Below are 20,329 nucleotides of genomic sequence, written 5' to 3'. Positions count from 1 at the left end.
TTTCTTTGTTAGCTTAAAAGAAAAACTGGTGGTTAACCGAATCTACTAGTGTATTATATATATTATATATACACTATATATATAAATATAAATATATTATTTTATTATTTATTATAATCTTGTTCGGTTATTCCCAATGGCCAAAATTAGTCATGGCGCTTTTAGTGCAAGATATGAGAGATTAAACATCGATCTTATATTAGAAAGTTGAGATACACGCACCGATCTTACTTTTTGTTTAATATGATAAATATATGATATTATACATGTGCATGAATGCTTTTTTTTGTAAAATTTATGTATTTTTTATTATTTATTTATGATATTAAAGGCTAGCAAATTTAACCCAAAAGTTGAACTATTTATTATTGATTTTTATATTTCATTTTAGGTCAGTTCTAAATTATGTATTTCATTTTCATTATCAATAAAAATAATTCTTTTTATTACACTTATTTTTTTAATTTGATTAGTAAAAATATTATAAATGTGTTTAATTTTTTCTACATTTTTCATAATTTTATATACTTATTTCTATTTTAAAAATTTTATTACCTAACTATGACTTTTTCATAGGTTGATCAATTTGATCTGGATGGTTGAGTTGCTTAGACACCACTTGGATAAAGAATGGTTTTATTTTTGTTCAAGTTTTAAAATATATGGGTTTATATTGTTAAAAATATTGACATATATCTAATTAGTAGCATTTATTAGTGAAAAATAACTCAAAAATATAGGATTTAATAAAAGAAAATGAAATTTAATACCTTAAGTATAAGACTTAATGAGAGGGGATTAAATGAGGTGGAAAGTAATAATTGAAGTTACATTTTCAACTCTTACAATTAGAAATGGATTAAATACACAAATATTGTCATTTTAGTAACGATTAAAGCTAACACTAAAGCTATAATAAAATGACTTTTATACTATTTCTCAAACAAAGAAATAAAGGATAATTTTAGTCCAAAAAAAGTTGCACATTGCATCCACACTTTTATATATAATATCGATAATTGGCAATGAGGATGGTGATCATGTCGCTGGCATTGCTCTCACTCTTTCCAAATGCCTAGCTATAATTGTGCCAAGGCCCTGACTTTTCGTTAATGTTGTGTTTGGTTTGCAAGAAAAGAAAGGGAAATCAGGAAGAAGCTTTCCTTCCTTTCCTTGTCTTTTCCTTTAAACCAAACACAATCTTAGGAATTTTGGAAGGAATGTTTTTCCTTCCTTTTCCCTACCTTTTCCTTCAAACCAAATATAACCTAAAGAAAATTCTTTGGAATTATTCCAAAATTTTTGGGTGATCAATGATGCTTCACCATGGTACATACATGCCATGTTAGACCTGATGCTAATTCCTTGAGCATTTTTTGTGATTGGATACCCTACCCATATATCACTATAGCCACATGTTGATATTTGCACATTACCATTCATGGAGAGATGTTCCTGATGTACAACATTAGTGTCCTGTGGGTAGGATTCTTGCGAGTAGGAAATTCAGATTGGCATTTTCCTTGAACTTACTCTTGTATCTGATTTTGCTACTTGTACACTAGATATCATTGATTAAAGAAAATGACCTAGGGTATCCTATATCTCATAAATAAGAAGGCCTGGTATCCTATATCTCATAAATATGGGACACCATTTAAATAAACAAATTTCTTTGTTTTTCAACAAATTAATCTCAGTTTGAAAGGAGTATAAATACAAATTTGTAGAGTGCAAAGCCTTGTATTTTGTATATGTTTGTATTGTATATATTTGTATTTGTAGTCTTTCCAAAATTAGCCTTAAAGACTTAACATTATAGATATATCTATACTACTTTAAAAAGCACTAATAGCCTCATGAATATTTCTAGAAATTTTTTAGGACAAAATTTACCCTTTCATATTTAAATTTATTGATAAAAATGGGGGCAAATAGGCAAATTGGTTATTGATATTAAATGAGTTGAAAAGAGGTAACTTTAAAATATTCAATGCATTCAATTCCCTCTCATTGTATCTAAAATTTAAGTTATTAACTTGCATTAGCCCTTCATTAAATCATATGTTTAAGGCATTTTTGTTTCTTCTCATCATTAAATTCTATTAATTAAATACATAAATAATAAATTAATAATTTTAATAACATAATCTACCTAGAACAATTGTGTTTTCATCTAGGTGATGGTAAGAAATTAAATCATTTTGGGTCAAATGGGCCAAGCCATGTTTCCACAATTAAATAATAAAATGAAAAATAGATAAAATGAAAAAATATAAAAACTAAAAAAATTGAGAACATTTTTAGCATCATACATTTGACATATTAAACAATTATATGCATGATAAATAAGAAATGTTTTTATTAATTATGGAAATGGAATGTAAAATCTAAAACCAATTGAAAATAAAACTATTTTCCAATTCTCTCTCATTAAATCTAATATCTAAGGTATATTCTCTCATTAAATCCTATATTTAAGATAGATTTTCTCATCATTAAATTTTACTATTTAAATCCACAACAATAATTTTAATAGTATAAAAAGAAATATTTTGAAAAATAATTTAAAAGCAAAACCATTTTCTTCCCTCCATTGGTGGGTAAGCAATTCAACCATTTGGAGTCACATGGTTAATAAATAATGTCATAATTAAATAAAAAAAATTAAAATATACAAAATATATGATATAAAAAATAAAAATATTTGGGCATATCTCTAACATCGTATATTCATTATACTAAACAAAAATAAGTATGAAATGTAAGAACTATTTTTATTAATGATAATGGAATGCCAAATTTAAAATCAACCTATAAATGAAATGGTGTCATAGTCAAATAATAAAATTTTTAAAAATAGAAAATACAATGAATCACAAAAATAAAAAAAATAGAGAAAATTTTGGGAACATATCTAATGTTATATATTTATAAAAATAAAATATTTGGTACATCTCCAATATTATACATTCATTATATTGAATAAAAATAAGTATTATACATAAGAAATAATTTTATCAATGATGGAAATGTAATACAAAATTTAATGTCAACCTGGAAATCAAACTATTTTCCTTTTTGGATGGTGGACTAGTGGTTTGGGTCAAGTGGATTAATTGATGATATGATAGTTATCGTTTTTCAATGCTTTGGTTGCCTTAAATCTCCCTTATGTTTCCTTTCCATTAAAAGAAGTTTGGAGTCGGCCTATACCCCCCAAAGTGGGCGGCTTTTTGTTGGGAAGTTTTTCATGGTGCAATGAACACCTGTGACATGTTGCAAAGGAAGAGACTTGACTGGTGCCTCTCTCCAAATAGGTGTATCATGTGTAATTTTAATGGTGAAAATGCTTAGCATCTTTCATATCTTTGTCCCTTTGTTGAATGTATTTGGGAGAGAATTTTTGTGTTGTTTGATTGTAAATAGTGTACCCCAAGCAGTTTGGACAGACTCTTCAATTCATCCACATTCAGGTGCCCAAGAAAAAGAGGGAAGATACTCTTCAATTCATCCACATTCAGCAATGTTATGGATGATCTAGGAATAAAAAAACTTTAGAATTTTCAAGGTAAAAAGAAGGAATGCAGGAGCTATTTTCAAGGCATTGTGGTTAAAGTTATACATTGGGTCAAGACTATGACTTTTTTTATTTTCTCAAACCAAACTTTGATGGCAATCCAGGTCCATTGAGGATAGGTGGGATGTTAAGAAATGGGAGAGGGGAATTTTGGGTTTGTTTTCAGGACCAATTGGGGAAGGAGACTCCACGAGATTAGAGCTGAAGGTTGTGATGTTTGATTGAACGTTGTGGAGCTAGGTATTCAGAAGCTAATAATTGAAGGTGATTCTGACTTGGCTAAGAAAAGAAAAACAACACTGTAGTGGTTCAGAAATGAGATCAAAAAATTTAGAAAATTGTCAAAAGACATGAAACTATTAATTTATTGGGTTCCAAGGTCAGCTAACAATCTAGCCAATCAGAGCAAAACAAGGTGTACAACAGAGATCAATTTTTTTGGGCATAGTTGTAACCTTGAAGAGCAAAGTCACTAGGGTTTTATCTTTCTTTTTTTTTTGTTGTAAGTGGTAGCCGAGGCTACTCAAATGTTTTAAAGACACCTTTCTTTTATTAATAAATTTGCTCTTTTTACAAAAAGAAAATGACCGTGATTTGAAAATAAATAAATAAATGTTTTTTAGTTTCTATATTTATGTTTTCTTTGTCAATTTCTCTTGTTCTCTCTGTCAATCTATCTTTCTCCCTCAATCTCTTTCTTGGTTGATTTTTCTCATTCTCTTCATTGGTCGATCTCTCATTCTCCCTCAATATCTATTGTTTTCTCTCAGTCTCTCTCCATCAATGTCTTGTTCTCCCTCAATCTCTCTTATTTTCTCTCGGTTTCTCTCCACGAACCTTTCAATCTCTTTGTCTCTTCCTTCTTTATTTTGATTTTTCTTACACACATGGCACATACAATATTAATCAAACCATATAGAAGAACATAAGACCAACTTGGTATGGTTCTAAAGTCATTAAACCAATTTGATAAAAGTTCACAAGAAACTCTTGATTATGAAATTTACACAAACTTTAGAAATTTATAACTTGATTGTACAAGTGGTTGGTCCCTTGACTAACTTAGGTCATGTTTGGGAGTGCTTATGTTAAAAATAAGTGCTTAAAAACAAGTGCTTATTCGAATAAGCACTTATTTACATTTGGCACCCACCTTTTTCAAGTGCTTATTTAAAAAAAAATAAGCACTTATTTTATATTGGATGTTTGGTAGTCTTTTTCTCCATTAAGCACTTAAATAAGTACTTGTGACTCTTTTTCCCTTCATTTTCTTTCAAAATTTCAAAATATCCAATCCAAAGTGAATGAATAAAAGCACTTTGATTGCTTTTGTAAAAGTTCTTTCATAAAAGTACTTTGATAAAAGTACTTTCATAAAAATGCTTTTGTAAAATTATTTTCGTAAAAGTGCTTTTATAAAAGTACTTTTGTAAAAGTGCTTTTGTAAAAGTATTTTTGTAAAAGTGCTTTTATAAAAGTACTTTCATAAAAGTGCTCTCATGAAAGTGCTTTCATATAAGTGCTTTCATGTAAAAGTACTTTTATAAAATTGTTTTCATGAAAGTGCTTTTGTAAAAGTAGTTTTGTAAAAGTGTTTCCATAAAAGTACTTTCGTAAACGGAACAATGTTGTTGCTAAAAGTAACAATATTGAAAGGGCATAATTGGTATTTTAAAAATTTAATGAGGACAATTCTAGGAGAACGAATTTGAATAAGTGCTTATTGTATAAGCACTTAAAAAAGTTGGAAATCTGGGCTTAAAAAATAAGCCCTTATTTTTAAAATAAGCACTTATTTCCGTCTTATTTCCCAAACACTAATAAAATTCACAAATTCACAAATCATTATACAAATTTGACAAAGATAACGTAAATATAGAAACCAAAAACCATTTTTGTTTATTTCAAATCACACAGTCATTGAGCAGAGAGAGACGTTTATAAGAATGAGAGAGTGTGAGGGAAATCAAGAGACAGAGGGAGTGGGAGAAAAACTACAAAACCCTTTTTGTTTATTTTCAAATCACCCAAACATTAAGGGTGATTTTGATATAGGCTTTTTGTTGTATGCAATATTGTTTAAGAATCCCATATTGGCAATAACCACATAGGCCTTTGATGATATGGTGGGGGTTTTTATAATTTGAAATGTAGATAGGCTATCAAAATTATTTGGGAGAATAACAGTTCACTCTATGGTATATAGTGTGGGTTTTTGATATTTTGAATGTTTATGTTCTATAGTGGAAATCAGAAATTTGCATTGAGCCTGTCCGTACTTTTTCGAAATTTTTATTAATTTTTGAATCAATCAGTCTAATTTTAAATGTTGATTATCTTAAGATTATAAATTATTAAATTTCCTTCAAAGCATTGTTAAAAAGACACAAGGAGATTTAAGTAATTTCACCAAGAAATAAAAATTTGTAATTTTGATAGATAAGGAAGGCTAATTACGTCTTTTTACAATGAACAGGTCTGGTCTATCTATCGCTTGAAGCCGTTATCCTTTCTCCCGCTTCTGTTCTTTGTTTTCACTTGGCCTGATCGAGTGTCGTACACCTTCAGGCTTCAGATGACCGAAAAAGAGAAAAGTCAGATGAGAATACGAAGAAGAGTTTCTTTTCGTGGTTTTTCAGTTCTAGGTTTCTTTTAGGTTCCAGGAATCTGTAGAGGCTTGCCATTTCTCTCAGCTTAGCAAAATTTGGGAGAGATTCTGGAATTATTTCATTGATTTCCAGTCCAGAGAAATTTTGTTCCAGAAGGGACTTGTTTGAGTTCTTCTTTCTTCCGTTTTAATTCATTCGAGGAATTCTTGGGATTTTGATCTGTGTCGATCATGCTTGTGTTTCGAGGCTTTGTACGAGGGTTGCTTGAATTTTGAAGAGAATGACTTTGAATTTCGTTTGCGGAGAAAATTAAATTTGGGAAGACTGAAGAATGCTCGTTTTAAATCGTCATTTTTCTTTCGGTGAGTGATTTCATGGTTCCTTTTTGGGATTATGTGAAAATTAGAGTGCAGAGGTTGCTGGATAATACGAGTCCGCAAGGCTGAAAAATGTGTCGTTTTATTTATGTCCTTAATGAGCACTTCCATGGTCTTAGCCGAGAGTTTCATTGCTTGTAAACGGAGTGCGTTCCAAACGACACTACCGTCCCGCAATACATCGAATTCTGTGGTTCTATTGGCTGGTGGAAGGAGACGGCTTCGTGGGTTGATTCCGAATGCGAGGAATGGGCACTCAGGGAAAAGAACTTGGTGGCAGAAGTTCTTTATTGATGAAGACGGGAATTGGTTTGGTTTCAAGGAGGACGATTTGCTTCAGGATCCTGAGAGTTCAGGAGAAAACAAACTGTCGGAGGGGGAAAAGTTCGAAGCCTGGAAGAGGAGAGCTGAGGCAATTACAGAGCTGAGGGAGGCACAGAAAGATATGAGGAATGCAGCGAGTCGAGAATGGGAAGATTGGCTGGTGGAGGGAACACCTGAGGATGACAGTTCTTCTTGGGTTCAGGATTGGTCTGATGGGCTCGGGGAATCAAGGGATGATATCCCGGTCGATCAGAGTGAGATGATACCTGAGAAAGGCTTTGTTGACTCTGTAAGGGACTTGGTTCTTGGGAAAGAAGATGATGACTTGCTATACGAAGACCGTGTTTTTCAGTATGCCTCATCAAATTCGGTAAGTCATTCGAAAATCTCAGTATACCTCATCAAGTTCGGTAAGGAGAACATGGTAGAAGATCTGAATTACATAGTGATGAATATGCAATAAAAATAATGACTTTAATAGTTAAATACGTTGCACAGATATGGTGAAAGCGTAAAAAATTGGAAAGTCCCTGTGATTTGGCCAGGCAAGCAAAAAATTGGATTCATAGGTTCGGAATTATATATTTTAAATACAGGAAAAAAGTTTTGTTCTTTTTTTGTTTTTTTTGTTTTGTTTTTTTTTTTTCCGGATGGGTCAAGCATTTTTATTTGTTTCATGAACCTCTTTCTATGCCCTGTGGATGGTTAGCACATTCAAGCTCAAAAGACCATCTTCAGGCAATCCTCTGAACTTATTGAAATATAGTTAGTTATCTGCTCTGTTGTCAATATACTAGAAATTTGCTTCCCTTAGCCAAGTCAGTTGGATATTTTTATATGCTTTTTCCAATGTTTATTTGAATTAGTTACAGGAAACATAAAGTTACCTTTTTATAATAGGAAGCCTAAATGGGTTAAAAAAATGCTAATTCCTCAGCTGATACTCTAGCTAAACAAGGGGTGTAAAGGGATCAGCTTTTTTGGGTACAATTATAAAATTAAGGAAAAGTCTTTTGGGGAGAGATAAGAGGGTTTATCTCCACTGTATGATTCTTTATACTGTACCTATTGTTCACCTTTTATCTATTAATGAATTTTCACAAGTTATTGATAAAAAAACTTAAATATTAGTATATCTAGACCTATTTTTCAGTTTACTCCCTGTCATGACCAATTCTGAAACTACTAGTCTGCAAATGAATAATAGTCTTCTTCTCTTTTCCTTTTCTTTTTTGGTGATCCATAATTCCATTTCTTTCTTCTGTTAAATTCTCTGATTTCTGTTATCACTTCTATTAAGTAGACTAGAGTAGACTTATTCATTTTCTGTGTTTCTTCCAGGCAAAATTTTTGGCAGTATTGGTGGTTATACCATGGACATTGGATTTTTTGGTTCATGACTACGTTCTCATGCCATTTTTAGATAGGTAAATTTTGGGCATGCTTCTTAACCCACTTCTTGATCAAGTTATTTCTTTTGTCCAGAACAATTGTAGTACCAAAAACATGGGAAACACTCTTTTCTTACCAGGTTCATATATTTATATTCCTGATGATTTTGGGTAAGATATTGCATTATCCTGATAAAAATCCCTTTTTGGTTGATGCAAGAAATATTCTAGCAGGGATACTGACAGCTGAGTTTTGCAGTTGTTCTTAAATTTATTGAACTACTGGTGGGAACTTGAAAGTAATACCATCATATTATCATTGTTATTATTATTAGTTAAATGCTATGACAAAGAAACAGATATTAGGAGATGGAGTTCTCCATGAATAGCTTAGAAACTAGACTTTCATAAAACTGCCATCTTAAATATCTTTCATCTCCCATGATATTTCCTTGGCCTTCCTATATGCTTAAGTCTTCTATTTGGTTGAGGAGTGCATATCTATTTTCTTCAATCCTCGCAAAAGTTTCCTTGTTCCAAGTCTTTGACCTCCCCTTCAGTTCTTGGAGTTTTTTGACAAATTTATACCTATTTTTCCCAAATGCCACTTCCATTTCATTCCACCATATCTTGATTGAATCAAGGTTCTAAATATCGATACGCCCGATACGCCGGTAGGGGCATATCGGGCAGCATCGGTGCTTTTTCTTTATTTTTTTTCAAAACCGGTTTAGGGGGGCCGGTTTAAGGCTCCTCTAGGGGGCAGTATCGATACACCCTCTGTAGGGGCATATTGTGGTGCTCCCGAAACGATACGTATCGGCCGATACGTGTTGATACTTTGAACCTTGGATTGAATTCAATAATTTTGGATGGGTAATCTACATATTTTCAAATATAAAATGGGTGCAGACCTCTTTCCATCCTTTTTTGTGGGTATTTCTAGTCAAGCATCGAACATGTAGTTCTATAGAGAGGTATGAAGCTAGATTTTTTTTTTTTTTTTTTTTTTTTTTTTTTGTGAAAGGATTCTCTCAAATGTATGGAGAGAATTAAAATGAAACTTTTGTGCTGGTTACAAAGCTGAACTCAATACAAGTCCTTTATCTCTTGTTGCAAACTTTGTTTAGCCAATTAATTAGTTAGATATAAAGAATTCTTTCCTAAATGGGTATCTTGAAGAGGAAGTATACATGGTTCAACCACTAGGGTTCCTAAATGGGTATCCCACCAATGTTGATAGTACCATTGACTGACCCTAGGAAGTATAGACAATGTGTTGGTAAATTGATTTATCTCACTATTACTCAGCCCAATATCTTCTTTAATGTTGGAGTGTTGAGCCAATTTATGAAAAACCCAAAAATGGTTTATCGGGATGGAGTTAAGAGGGTGTTGAGATATTTGAAGGGTGCTCTAGGCCGTGAGTACAACTGCAAGGTGATGAGACATCACCAACATGATCTTATAGTAAAACCAAAGAAGTACTACATCAGTCAAATTATTACACAAAAAGAATATTAACTGTTAGAATGCTCGAGTCAGGGGTATTTTGGTCATTCTGGATTATCTGCTTGAGAGTGAAAGGTCTATTGTATCTGAGTTTAAGTTATGTGTCCCATCTTCTATGAGGAACAAAATGGTCTTTCCTGTAACTCTATGTTTTTGAACAAATACAAGTGGGTCAGCTAAGGGAGAGTGATTTTGACTCTCTTCTAGTCTGGCCGAACCTTTCTTTCTTTCTTCTTCTTCTTCTTCTTTCTCTTTTCTTTCTTCTTCTCTACTTCAACCTAGAATCTGCTAGGGTTTACTAACATGGTATCAGAGCTGTAAGGTCGTATCTTCATTTCTTTCTTGCTGTTGTTCTCTTTCTGGGTTCGCCGCCAACTTTCACAGTCATCTTCTTCCTTTTCGACTGACCTGAGTGGAGGTTCGATAAGGGGCTGGAAAGGAGCTGTCGTTTTGTGGGCCTGGAGGTGAGGATGCCTCCGGTCGTTGCTGTGGTGGTCGTTGGAGTGGTATACTAAACCCTCTATTCAGTATCGAAGAGGGCTGAATGTGGACAGGTATGAACACTACTGTTGTTTGTCCAAGTAAGGGACTGTGAATGTTTCTTTTTGTTTCAAAAGTTGGTTGTGGTGGTGCTCAGTGTGACTGATATGCATCTCAGTCGTGTTCCTCTGCATTTCTCTTCGTATGTATGTTGAAAGAAGAGTTGTCGACTACTGAAGTTCGCAACAGCAGTAGATTGGTGGTGGTTGTGTCGTGGTGATTGGTGTATCTATGTTTCAGAATATTTAAAAGTGATCTCCTATACCTTGGTGTAATCAGTTCTGCAGTGTGTAGCCCAAGTGTTTGATGTGAGGACTGAGTGATTTCAGTCTTGGTGTGTTGATGGTGAATGGTTCTGCAGTGTGCAGCCCAGGTGTTTGATGTGAAGACTGAGTGATTTCAGTAGTGTGTTGATGGTGAATGGTTCTGCAGTGTGCAGCCCAGGTGTTTGATGTGAGGACTGAGTGATTTAAGCCTTAGTGTGTGGTGTGTAATGTGTATTTAAAGAAGCTGGAATTGGTGGTGTTATAAGTGAGATAAGTCTTGTGAAAGAGTGTGAGGTTGTGTTGTATATTTGAAGGTGAAATAATTAAGATGGCTTCATTTGAAAATGGGAATGATAACAAAACAGGTGTCATGCTTTCTCCAGACTATCTAAGTGTTCAAATAACATCCATCAAGTTGAATGGTGAGAATTATGTACCATGGGCAAAATCTGTGGAGGTGTTCTTGAAGGCCAAGAGGAAGGTAAAACATGTAAGAGAGGAGAAACCTCCCTCTAATTCCCCTGGGTTCAGTGACTGGGAACAAGTAAATGCACAAATAATGACATGGCTCTGGAACAACATGGAACCAAAGATTAGTGTGAACTTCAGGTTCCTAGATACAACTAAGGAAATCTGGGATCATGCTAAGAAGTTGTACTCTGGACAAGACAATACAACTAGGGTGTATCAGTTGTACCAAGAGTATTTCAATTTGAAGCAAGGGAGTCAAAGCTTAGAAGAGTACTATGCAAGTTTGAGGAACATTCGTAATGAGATTAATGTGTATCGTCCTCTAACATCAGATGTTCAGATCCAACAACAACAACGTGAGCAGCTTGATGTGACAAGGTTTCTTGTGGGGTTGAAGGCTGAGTATGAGCCTGTCAGAGCACAAATATTGGGAGGATCTGCTCTTCCCTCACTTGAAGAAGTTTTTGCTCGTCTTAAGAGGACATCCATTGAGTCAGTAGAACATTCTTCTCTCTCTGACAGATCTGGTTTGGTAGTGACTAAAGGGGGTGGTCGTGGAAATAGAAGTGGTGGTGTCAGGAGTGGACTCCCAAGCAACTGTGGTGGTCACATGTTTAGCAGGGCTAGTGGTCGGACTTGAGGCCGAGACTCAGGGGGAGGTCGGGGAAGTGGAAGGAGTAATACTCAGAGAAAGTGTACACATTGTGGTTTAGAGGGGCACACAATTAATTTCTGCTATGATTTGCGTGGTGCACCCAACACTTGGGCTAACCATGCTAGGACTAAGGGTAGTGACACAATTACTGAAAGTCAGCAAACTGACCCAATCCCCTCCACATCTACTTGTGCTTCTGAGAAGGAAATGGTGAGTGTACCACGTGCAGTATATGAGCAGTTCATTCAAATATCTCAGCAGAACACCGCTACACTTGCCCATTCAGGTATCGCTTGCTTAGCTTCCAAAGACTTACACTGGATCATTGATTCCGGGGCCTCGGACCATATGTCTGGGACTCATGATGTATTTTCTTCCCTTTCCCACTCCTCCACACCTCAAACAGTTACACTTGCTAATGGTTCTACATCTCCTATATGTGGTGTTGGTGATGTTAATCTCTCCTCCTTGCCTTTATCATTTGTTTTATATGTTCCTAAGTTTCCTTTTAACCTTATGTCTGTCAGCAGATTAACCAAGTCTCTTAATTGTCCTGTAACCTTCTACCCTTCTTCTTGTGTGTTTCAGGATCTCAAGACGGGGAGGAAGATTGGTGGAGGGCATGAAGCAGGTGGATTATATTACCTTGATGGTGGTGGTCCTCCAATAGCTTTTCAGTCATCTCTTACTCCTCTTCAATGGCACTGCAGACTTGGTCATTCTTCTCTCAAGGCCTTGAAGTTACCGGTTCCTTCCTTGAGTCATCTTTCATCATTAGATTGTGAGTCATGTCAATTGGGTAAACATCATAGAGTCTCATTTAGTCCAAGAGTTGATAGTCGTGTCTCAAGTCCTTTCTCTTTAGTTCATTCCGATGTATGGGGTCCAATTAAAGTGGTGTCATACAATGGGTATAAGTATTTTGTAATCTTTGTTGATGACTTTTCAAGGATGATATAGATTTATCTTATGAAAGATCGTAGTGAGTTGTTCCCTATTTTTCAAAAAATTTTATGCTGAAATACGCACTCAATTTGGTGTTCATATTAAAATTCTTCGCTTCGATAATGCCAAAGAATACAACTCCTCACCATTTCAGCAATAACTAGAACATCATGGGATCATTCATCAAACTTCTTGTGCCTACACCCCACAACAGAACGGTGTAGCTGAACGAAAAAATCGACATCTTCTCGAAACTGCTCGATCCTTGATGATTAATATGAATGTCCCAAAACATTTTTGGAGTGATGCTGTTCTTACATCCTATTTTCTTATCAATCGGATGCCCATGTCAATCCTTGGAAGTCAATCCCCTTTCTCCGTGTTGTTTCCCACTTTATCTCCATTTCCTCTTACCCCAAGAATCTTTGGCTGTATTTGTTTTGTTCAACACTTGGGACCTGGGTTAGACAAGCTAGATGCTCGAGCTACTAAGTGTATCTTTCTTGGCTACTCAAGGACTCAGAAAGGGTATAAGTGTTATAACCCAAAATCCCATAAATCGTTTGTGTGCTCTGATGTCACATTCTTTGAGTCAGTTCCGTTCTTCTCAGATGCTGGGGTCTCTTCCTCTCCCTCTGTGGTTCCCCTTCCTGTACCTGTTGTGGACATCATTCCAGTAGCTCCTGTTTCTACTGCAGATGCACATCCTATGCCTGTTACTACTGAGAAGCCGCCAATCACTCAAGTGTATACCCGTAGAAGTGCATCGGGCCCTCCTCCACTTCAGCCCCTGTCGACAGATCCTGCTACTACTCCTTCTCCTTCAGATCCTGATTTTCCTATTGCTCTGCGAAAAGGTAAACGTACTTGTACTTCTCACCCCATTTCACACTATGTTTCTACTGCTCACCTTTCTGCTTCTCATTGCAAATTTATATCATTACTCTCATCTGTTCCCATTCCCAAGACTGTCCAGGAAGCTCTTGCCTCCCCAGGGTGGCGGCAAGCCATGGAAGAAGAACTCTCTGCTCTTCAACATAATCACACATGGGAACTCATCGCTCTTCCTTCCGGTAAGCACACAGTTGGGTGTAAATGGGTCTACACAGTGAAGTATCTTCCTGATGGCAGTGTAGAGCGATTGAAAGCGAGGTTGGTGGCCAAGGGTTATTCTCAGATGTATGGTGTGGACTATATGGAGACATCAAAAATGCCTTCCTGCATGGTGATCTAGTTGGTTCAGTTCGGGTGCTGGTTTCATTAGCTGCTATGTATGATTGGCCTCTTGTACAACTTGACATCAAAAATGCCTTCCTGCATGGTGATCTAGTTGATGAGGTGTATATGGAGCAACCACCAGGGTTTGTTGCTCAGGGGGAGTCTAGCAAAGTGTGTAAGCTCAAAAAGGCAATTTATGGACTGAAACAATCTCCACGTGCTTGGTTTGGCAGGTTCAGTGAAGTGATGAAAGCCTTTGGGATGAAACAATGTCAGGTTGATCATTTTGTGTTCAGCTATAACTCAAAGGATGGGAAAATCTTGCTAGTCGTGTACGTGGATGATATTGTCATAACTGGGAGTGATAGCAATGGAATCAACAGGTTGAAGAAATTCTTACAGGATCACTTCAATACGAAAGATCTGGGGAAGCTGAAATATTTCCTGGGAATAGAGGTTGTGAGGTCAAAACATGGGATCAACCTATGTCAGAGAAAATATGTTCTTGATCTACTTGAAGAAACAGGGTTGTTAGGTGCTAAACCAGCAGAGACTCCTATGGAACTCAATGCCAAGCTGAGTGTTGATGCGGGTGAAGAGTTTGATGATCCTGGAAGATACAGAAGGTTGGTGGGCAAATTGAACTACCTGACCATTACCCGACCAGATATATCATTTGCTGTGAGTGTGGTGAGCCAATTTATGCAACATCCTCGGTTCCTCACTGGGAAGCTGTTCTGAGAATTGTTAGGTACCTAAAAAGTGCTCCAGGTCGTGGTTTGTTATACCAAAGTGGAGGAACTCTTGAGATAGTAGGGTACATAGATGCTGATTGGGCTGGTTCTGTATCAGACAGGAGATCAACTACAGGGTATTGTACCTTCCTCGGTGGTAATCTTGTAACTTGGAAGAGCAAGAAACAAACAGTGGTGGCAAGAAGTAGTGCAGAAGCAGAGTACATGGCTATGGCCCATACCACATGTGAGCTAGTATGACTGAAGAACTTGCTTCAAGAGATGGGATTCTCAATTGACAAACCCATGAAATTATACTGTGATAACCAAGTTGTTGTTCACATCTCTTCCAATCCCGTCTTTCATGAGAGAACTAAGCATATTGAGGTTGATTGTCACTTTGTAAGAGATAAAGTGATAAGTGGGGTGATAACCACATCTCATGTGAGCTCAGGAAATCAGTGGGCAGATCTCCTCATAAAGGGATTGTCTTGGGGAAGAATAGATTACATTTGTAACAAGGTGGGACTATATGATATATACTCTCCAGCTTGAGGGGGAGTGTTAGAATGCTCGAGTCAGGGGTATTTTGGTCATTCTGGATTATCTGCTTGAGAGTGAAAGGTCTATTGTATCTGAGTTTAAGTTATGTGTCCCATCTTCTATGAGGGACAAAATGGTCTTTCCTGTAACTCTATGTTTTTGAATAAATACAAGTGGGTCAGCTAGGGGAGTGATTTTGACTCTCTTCTAGTCTGGTCGAACCTTTCTTTCTTTCTTCTTCTTCTTCTTCTTCTTCTTCTTCTTCTTCTTCTTTCTCTTTTCTTTCTTCTTCTCTACTTCAACCTAGAATCTGCTAGGGTTTACTAACATTAACTACTTGACTCCAGCTCAAGGAGAGACCAAAAACTAGCACCAAGATCTTCCTTTGAGATTTCTTCATATTCTGGAAGTACAAGCATCCAATCCATTATCCTTTTCCCACATAAAAGAGTGATTTGATCCCTTCCTCGTGCCTTATCTTCAAAAATTCTTCTATTTCTTTCCTTCCAAATCTCTCAAAGTACAGCAAAAGGGATGCAGCTCCGCACTATCCTTGCCTAGATGTTTCCTCTCATTTTAGGCTAACAAGCAAAATATCTATTGGTGATCTTGGCTCCACCATATTTGCCTTAAATAACCCAAAGATAAAACCCCAAATGAATTTCAAGAAGGGGCAGCCAAAACATAGATGTAAAACATTCTCTTCAGAATCTTCACACAAGTAGCATCTAGCTGCCAATTGAAACCCTCTACTTTGAATGTGGTCCAACGTCAAAATACTATCCAGATCTACAAGGGCAGCAAATGCTTCCACCTTGGGTGGATAAGGTTTCCCCGAACTCTTTTCACCTCCAATCTTTGAACTTGATTTCTTTAATTGTAGGTACAATTACTTCGTTTTTATTTCTTTAATTTGTTACTAGTCATTTGATGTAGAAGCCTTAACTTTTACATTTTTCATCAAGTAATATAATGTGTTATGGATAGGTATGTGAAGACTGTTCCACTTGCAGCAGAAATGCTTGATGTGCGAAGAAATCAAAAACTTGAAATGATAAAGGCATTAAAAGTTGAGAAAGCAAGATTCCGATTTGAAGTAGAGATTGGTAAATCTCCTCCTCTTTCTGATGAGGAAGCTTGGTTGGAGTTGCGACATAAAGCGTAAGATTAAGATTTCTGATGCCCACTTGTTTTATTATTTACTTATTTTTGTTAATGCTGTCTACATGTATGTGATGGTTTAAAATGTTCCTAATTTCCCTAATATTTCCCCAACATATTTCCATTTCCATGGGCTGTGACATGAAATTTTACTAGAATCGATGTATTCCCAATGAACACTACCGGCACTATGTGGAGTACAAGAGACAGTTTCCATGGCATATTTCCATTACAACTTCCATGGGTAGCGACATTAAATTTTACTGGAATTGGCATACTCCCCAGTGAACACTACTAGCACTATGTGGAGTACAAGAGATAGTATTATAATATAAGTCGGTGACAATATTGTAGATATGTGGAGTAACAATGTTATTGCCAGCCTAACTTGTTTACCACTTTGGGCTAGCTCAATATTCATTTCAAACATGAAGTTAAATATTAGTTTTTGTTTGTGTAATAGATTATTTGATTAATCTATTACAACCATTTACATTTTTTATGAATTTAAATTCTGCTTTAATTCATTGTAACTCGAATCTCTTAATTTTAAGGTTTACAAGGCAACTTTCAGAACATATTCTTGTCTATAACCTTAGTTTCTTAGCTTTGTTTAATGATTTGGAACAAGATAATAATTTAAAAATGTGTGCCTATGCTTCTTTTATCATTTCATAAAATATCATTCTATATTTTGCATATTTTACAATGTTTCCACTCTGCCTATAATTTTACAATATTTCCATACAATATTTCTGACATTTCAAACATGTTTATTATATTTGGTGTGTGTGTTTGTGTATATTGGGGTGGGGATAAGTGATGAACATGCTTTGAAGGTGAGTGCAGTTATATCAGGTACACAGAATTCCTTTATATAATTAGTTTTTTCCTCAAAAAAGGTTTTAAATTTAAACTTTTTTTTTGTCAAGAATCCTTGACAATATAATGAATATATGTTCATGCTAAACTTATGGTAAGATTCAGTCCTATTTTAGCGAGACTAATTGTTGCAAACTTTTAGTTATTGGAATGATGGGATATTTATATCTTTTCCATGTTTTAAACAGTCCTATAATAAAACAAGTGTTGGGGCAATACACACAGGAGATTCTTTCAATTCTTATGCTCCTCTTCACTCCTCATCACCTATGACAGATAATGTGGTATCAGAGTCATCTCTGTCATAAATCTGATTTAATTCCACTCCCTTTTCCTTTTCTTCCTTTGCATTTATTTTTGATGCTGCTTTGAAAAAAAACTGTCACTGCTGGACTGATTGGACAACAAGAAATAGTTTATTTATTTATTTATTTCTTGGTCATAAGATGAAGAGGACACATTCTTTGGTCGCCTATCTCATTCAATAGAGATTGAAGGGTATATAGTGCGATTGAGAAGAGCGGGGAAGAGAAAAGAAAGAATGGACACCAACTTTGAAAAGGTTCCAAGTAGTTTTGTGGTGGCCATATAGTTATTATGGCCTCGTTCATTTGCCGGTTTTTAGCAAGGGGTTGTTGGATTGAAGTCTTTGTATGTATGAGTATTCGGCTGATAAGAGTTCTTATTAGCCTATACTTAAGTTTAAGTTGTCCTATACTGGGTTTGTTAATGGGCCTAATGTTTAATGTTTTAAGTTGTCTGGGTGTCCCATCACTAATCAGGGGCATTCTAGTAACTTCCTGTATCATTGTACTACACCATAATATAAATAATAGTACTGTCGACTGAGCAGGTGAGTTCGACATTCCTGCATCTCTTCTTCTTCTTCTTCTCTTTTCAGTTACTTCGGCTACAGTAATTTAGCTTTCATGGTATCAGAGCATTAGCTTCTTCCTGGTTTCAACCGGCACACACTCTCTTCTCTTGCTGTCTTTTCATCTTCTCTCTTCCTTTTCTGGGTTGCTGTAGTGAAGACCTAGGGGTGTAAGAGAGTAAAGCAAGTTCGAACCTAGGGTTTCTCTTGGTTGTAGGACTCAAGGGAAGTAAGACCCAGAAGTAGATGTCCTACTAGGTTATTTCCAGCAAATAGTAGCTATTTGGCTACTAAGAGAGGTCTGTGTAGGACAGACCTAGTTGAGGACTGATTTCAGCAGTCCTAGCACTAGCCGAAAGGGGCTTAGCTACTTCTACAGTTACAGCTTCGGTGCTCCAGCAAGACTCGCACAGACTTAGCTTCTTCTACAGAGCCACTGTTCACTTGCTACTGTTGCAGCCTCGAACTGTTCACTCACTACTGTACCCGAACTGTTGCAGTTTTTTGGTTCAGCCCAAGTGAAGTCTATCTAGTGTTCTACCAGCACTGTGAACACTTCTACCATCATAGCAATGTGGCAAACAGCTCCAAGTTCAGGGTGGTTATCAGTCCGAAACCCCTCACCACTGCTATGAGATTACCTAGGGAGCTGCCAGCTCCAGATTGTTCAGCACTGTGAACCCTAGTTGAGGACTGATGTCAGCAGTCCTAGTATTGGCCGCAAGGAAGGGCACTCTCTTTACAGTTGCAGTGCTCAAAGTTCAAGTGGAGTCTGCATAGCACAATAGTTGAGAACCCTTAGCTTCAGGTCGGTTACCAGCCCAGAACTCCTTGCTTGCTGTTGTAACTGAACTGTTTCAGAACTGTGACAGTCTCGGCAAGTCTGAAACTGTGTCGAGTGCTGTCAGAACCTGCTGTGATCATTTCAGCTAATCAGATCTGCTCCAGAACTGGTTCAGAACCTTCAGAACTGCTTCGGCTAGTCTTAATCAGTGTCACCTACACAGTGGCTGCAGTCAAGATGTCTTCAATACCCAGAGATGTTTCTTCTAGAGATAACAGGCTGCGGCAAGTGGGAATTTTGTCGCCAGCAACAATGATGACAACTCACAAAATACACCAACAGTGTCTTCTTCTCCTATGGGACAGGTTGTTGATTCCTCTGGAACTGGTACATTGGGCTTCATTGCTAGTGAGGTTGAGATCCTTAGTAGGGCATTAGCCCGTCTAAGAAATAATTCTTTTGCTTCTACATCTTTTGCTAGATCAGGTACAGCCTCTGCCTTCAGTGCCACTGGCTCTATTGACTCTACTTCTTGGGTTATTGATTCCGGTGCTACTGACCATATGACACATATGTCTTCCCTATTCTCTTCATATCATTTGTTGTCTGGTCAGGATAAGATGAGAGTTGCTAACGGGTCATTCTCCACTATCTCTGGAAAGGGAATTGTTGACCTAAGCAAGGACCTCTCTCTTAAATCAGTTTTACATGTTCCCAGTCTTACCTCAAATCTCTTGTCTGTTTCAAAACTTACCAAAAATTTGAACTGTAGTATAACCTTTTTTCCTACTCATTGTGTCTTCCAGGACAGATTGACAAGGAGAACGATTGGGTGCGGTCATGAGTGTGGAGGCCTCTACTACCTTGATGCAGACATCGGCTCAGCCTTACAAGCATCTGCTGCTAGTAATCCGGAAAGTGTGGAGTCAATAGCTAAGCTGCATCTTTGGCATGCTAAGCTAGGTCATGTGTCTTTCTCCTCATTAGAAATGTTGTTTCCCGAATTGTTTAAGGGCATTCCAAGTCAGAGTCTAACCTGTGAAGTATGTCAAATGTCAAAACAATGTAGAGCTGTGTATCCAATTTCCAGCAATGAAATTTGTGCTCCTTTTGATTTGGTTCATTCTGATGTCTGGGGCCCTTCACCCATTGTTTCCTTTGATGGCTTCCGGTACTTTATCAGTTTTATTGACCACTACTCTCGTTGTACATGGATCTACCTGTTAAAAGGACGGGATGAAGTACCACGGATAACCATGGCATTTTGCAAGATGATTGAAACACAGTTTAATAAGAAGATTAAGCAATTCAGGTCAGACAATGCTGCTGAATACTTTGAAAAATCCTTGAACTTATTCCTGGAAGATGCTGGCATACTACATCAGTCATCCTGTGCTTATACTCCTCAGCAGAATGGAGTTGCTGAGCGCAAGAATAGACATCTATTGGAGACAGCTCGAGCC

General features: G+C 36.5%; 1 protein-coding gene across 7 annotated transcripts in view; it reads left to right on the top strand.

Moving 5' to 3' along the window:
* Nucleotides 1-6,080: 6,080 nt before the first annotated feature.
* Nucleotides 6,081-20,329, top strand: part of LOC104612658 (CemA-like proton extrusion protein-like protein) — a 33,049-nt gene continuing 18,800 nt past the window's right edge. For 3 of the 7 annotated variants that reach the window (XR_016079560.1, XR_016079561.1, XM_088893347.1), the window contains exons 1-3: nt 6,082-7,260; nt 8,232-8,317; nt 16,153-16,326. Coding sequence is in view for 5 of the 7 variants with exons in the window: in XM_088893347.1 (XP_088749473.1) it covers nt 6,655-7,260; nt 8,232-8,317; nt 16,153-16,326 (866 nt within the window). In the remaining 2 variants the exon portion in view is untranslated. Of the gene's footprint in view, nt 7,261-8,231; nt 8,318-16,152; nt 16,327-20,329 lie in introns of all 7 variants that reach the window. The other 4 variants (XM_010280176.3, XM_010280175.3, XM_010280177.3 and 1 more) reach the window with 2 other exon arrangements.

Source organism: Nelumbo nucifera, chromosome 8 (genome assembly GCF_055504915.1).
Source record: "Nelumbo nucifera cultivar China Antique chromosome 8, China Antique-T2T, whole genome shotgun sequence".
Taxonomy (NCBI): domain Eukaryota; kingdom Viridiplantae; phylum Streptophyta; class Magnoliopsida; order Proteales; family Nelumbonaceae; genus Nelumbo; species Nelumbo nucifera.
Note: the sequence above shows the minus strand (reverse complement) of the source record. Positions and strands in the feature narration are given on the sequence as shown.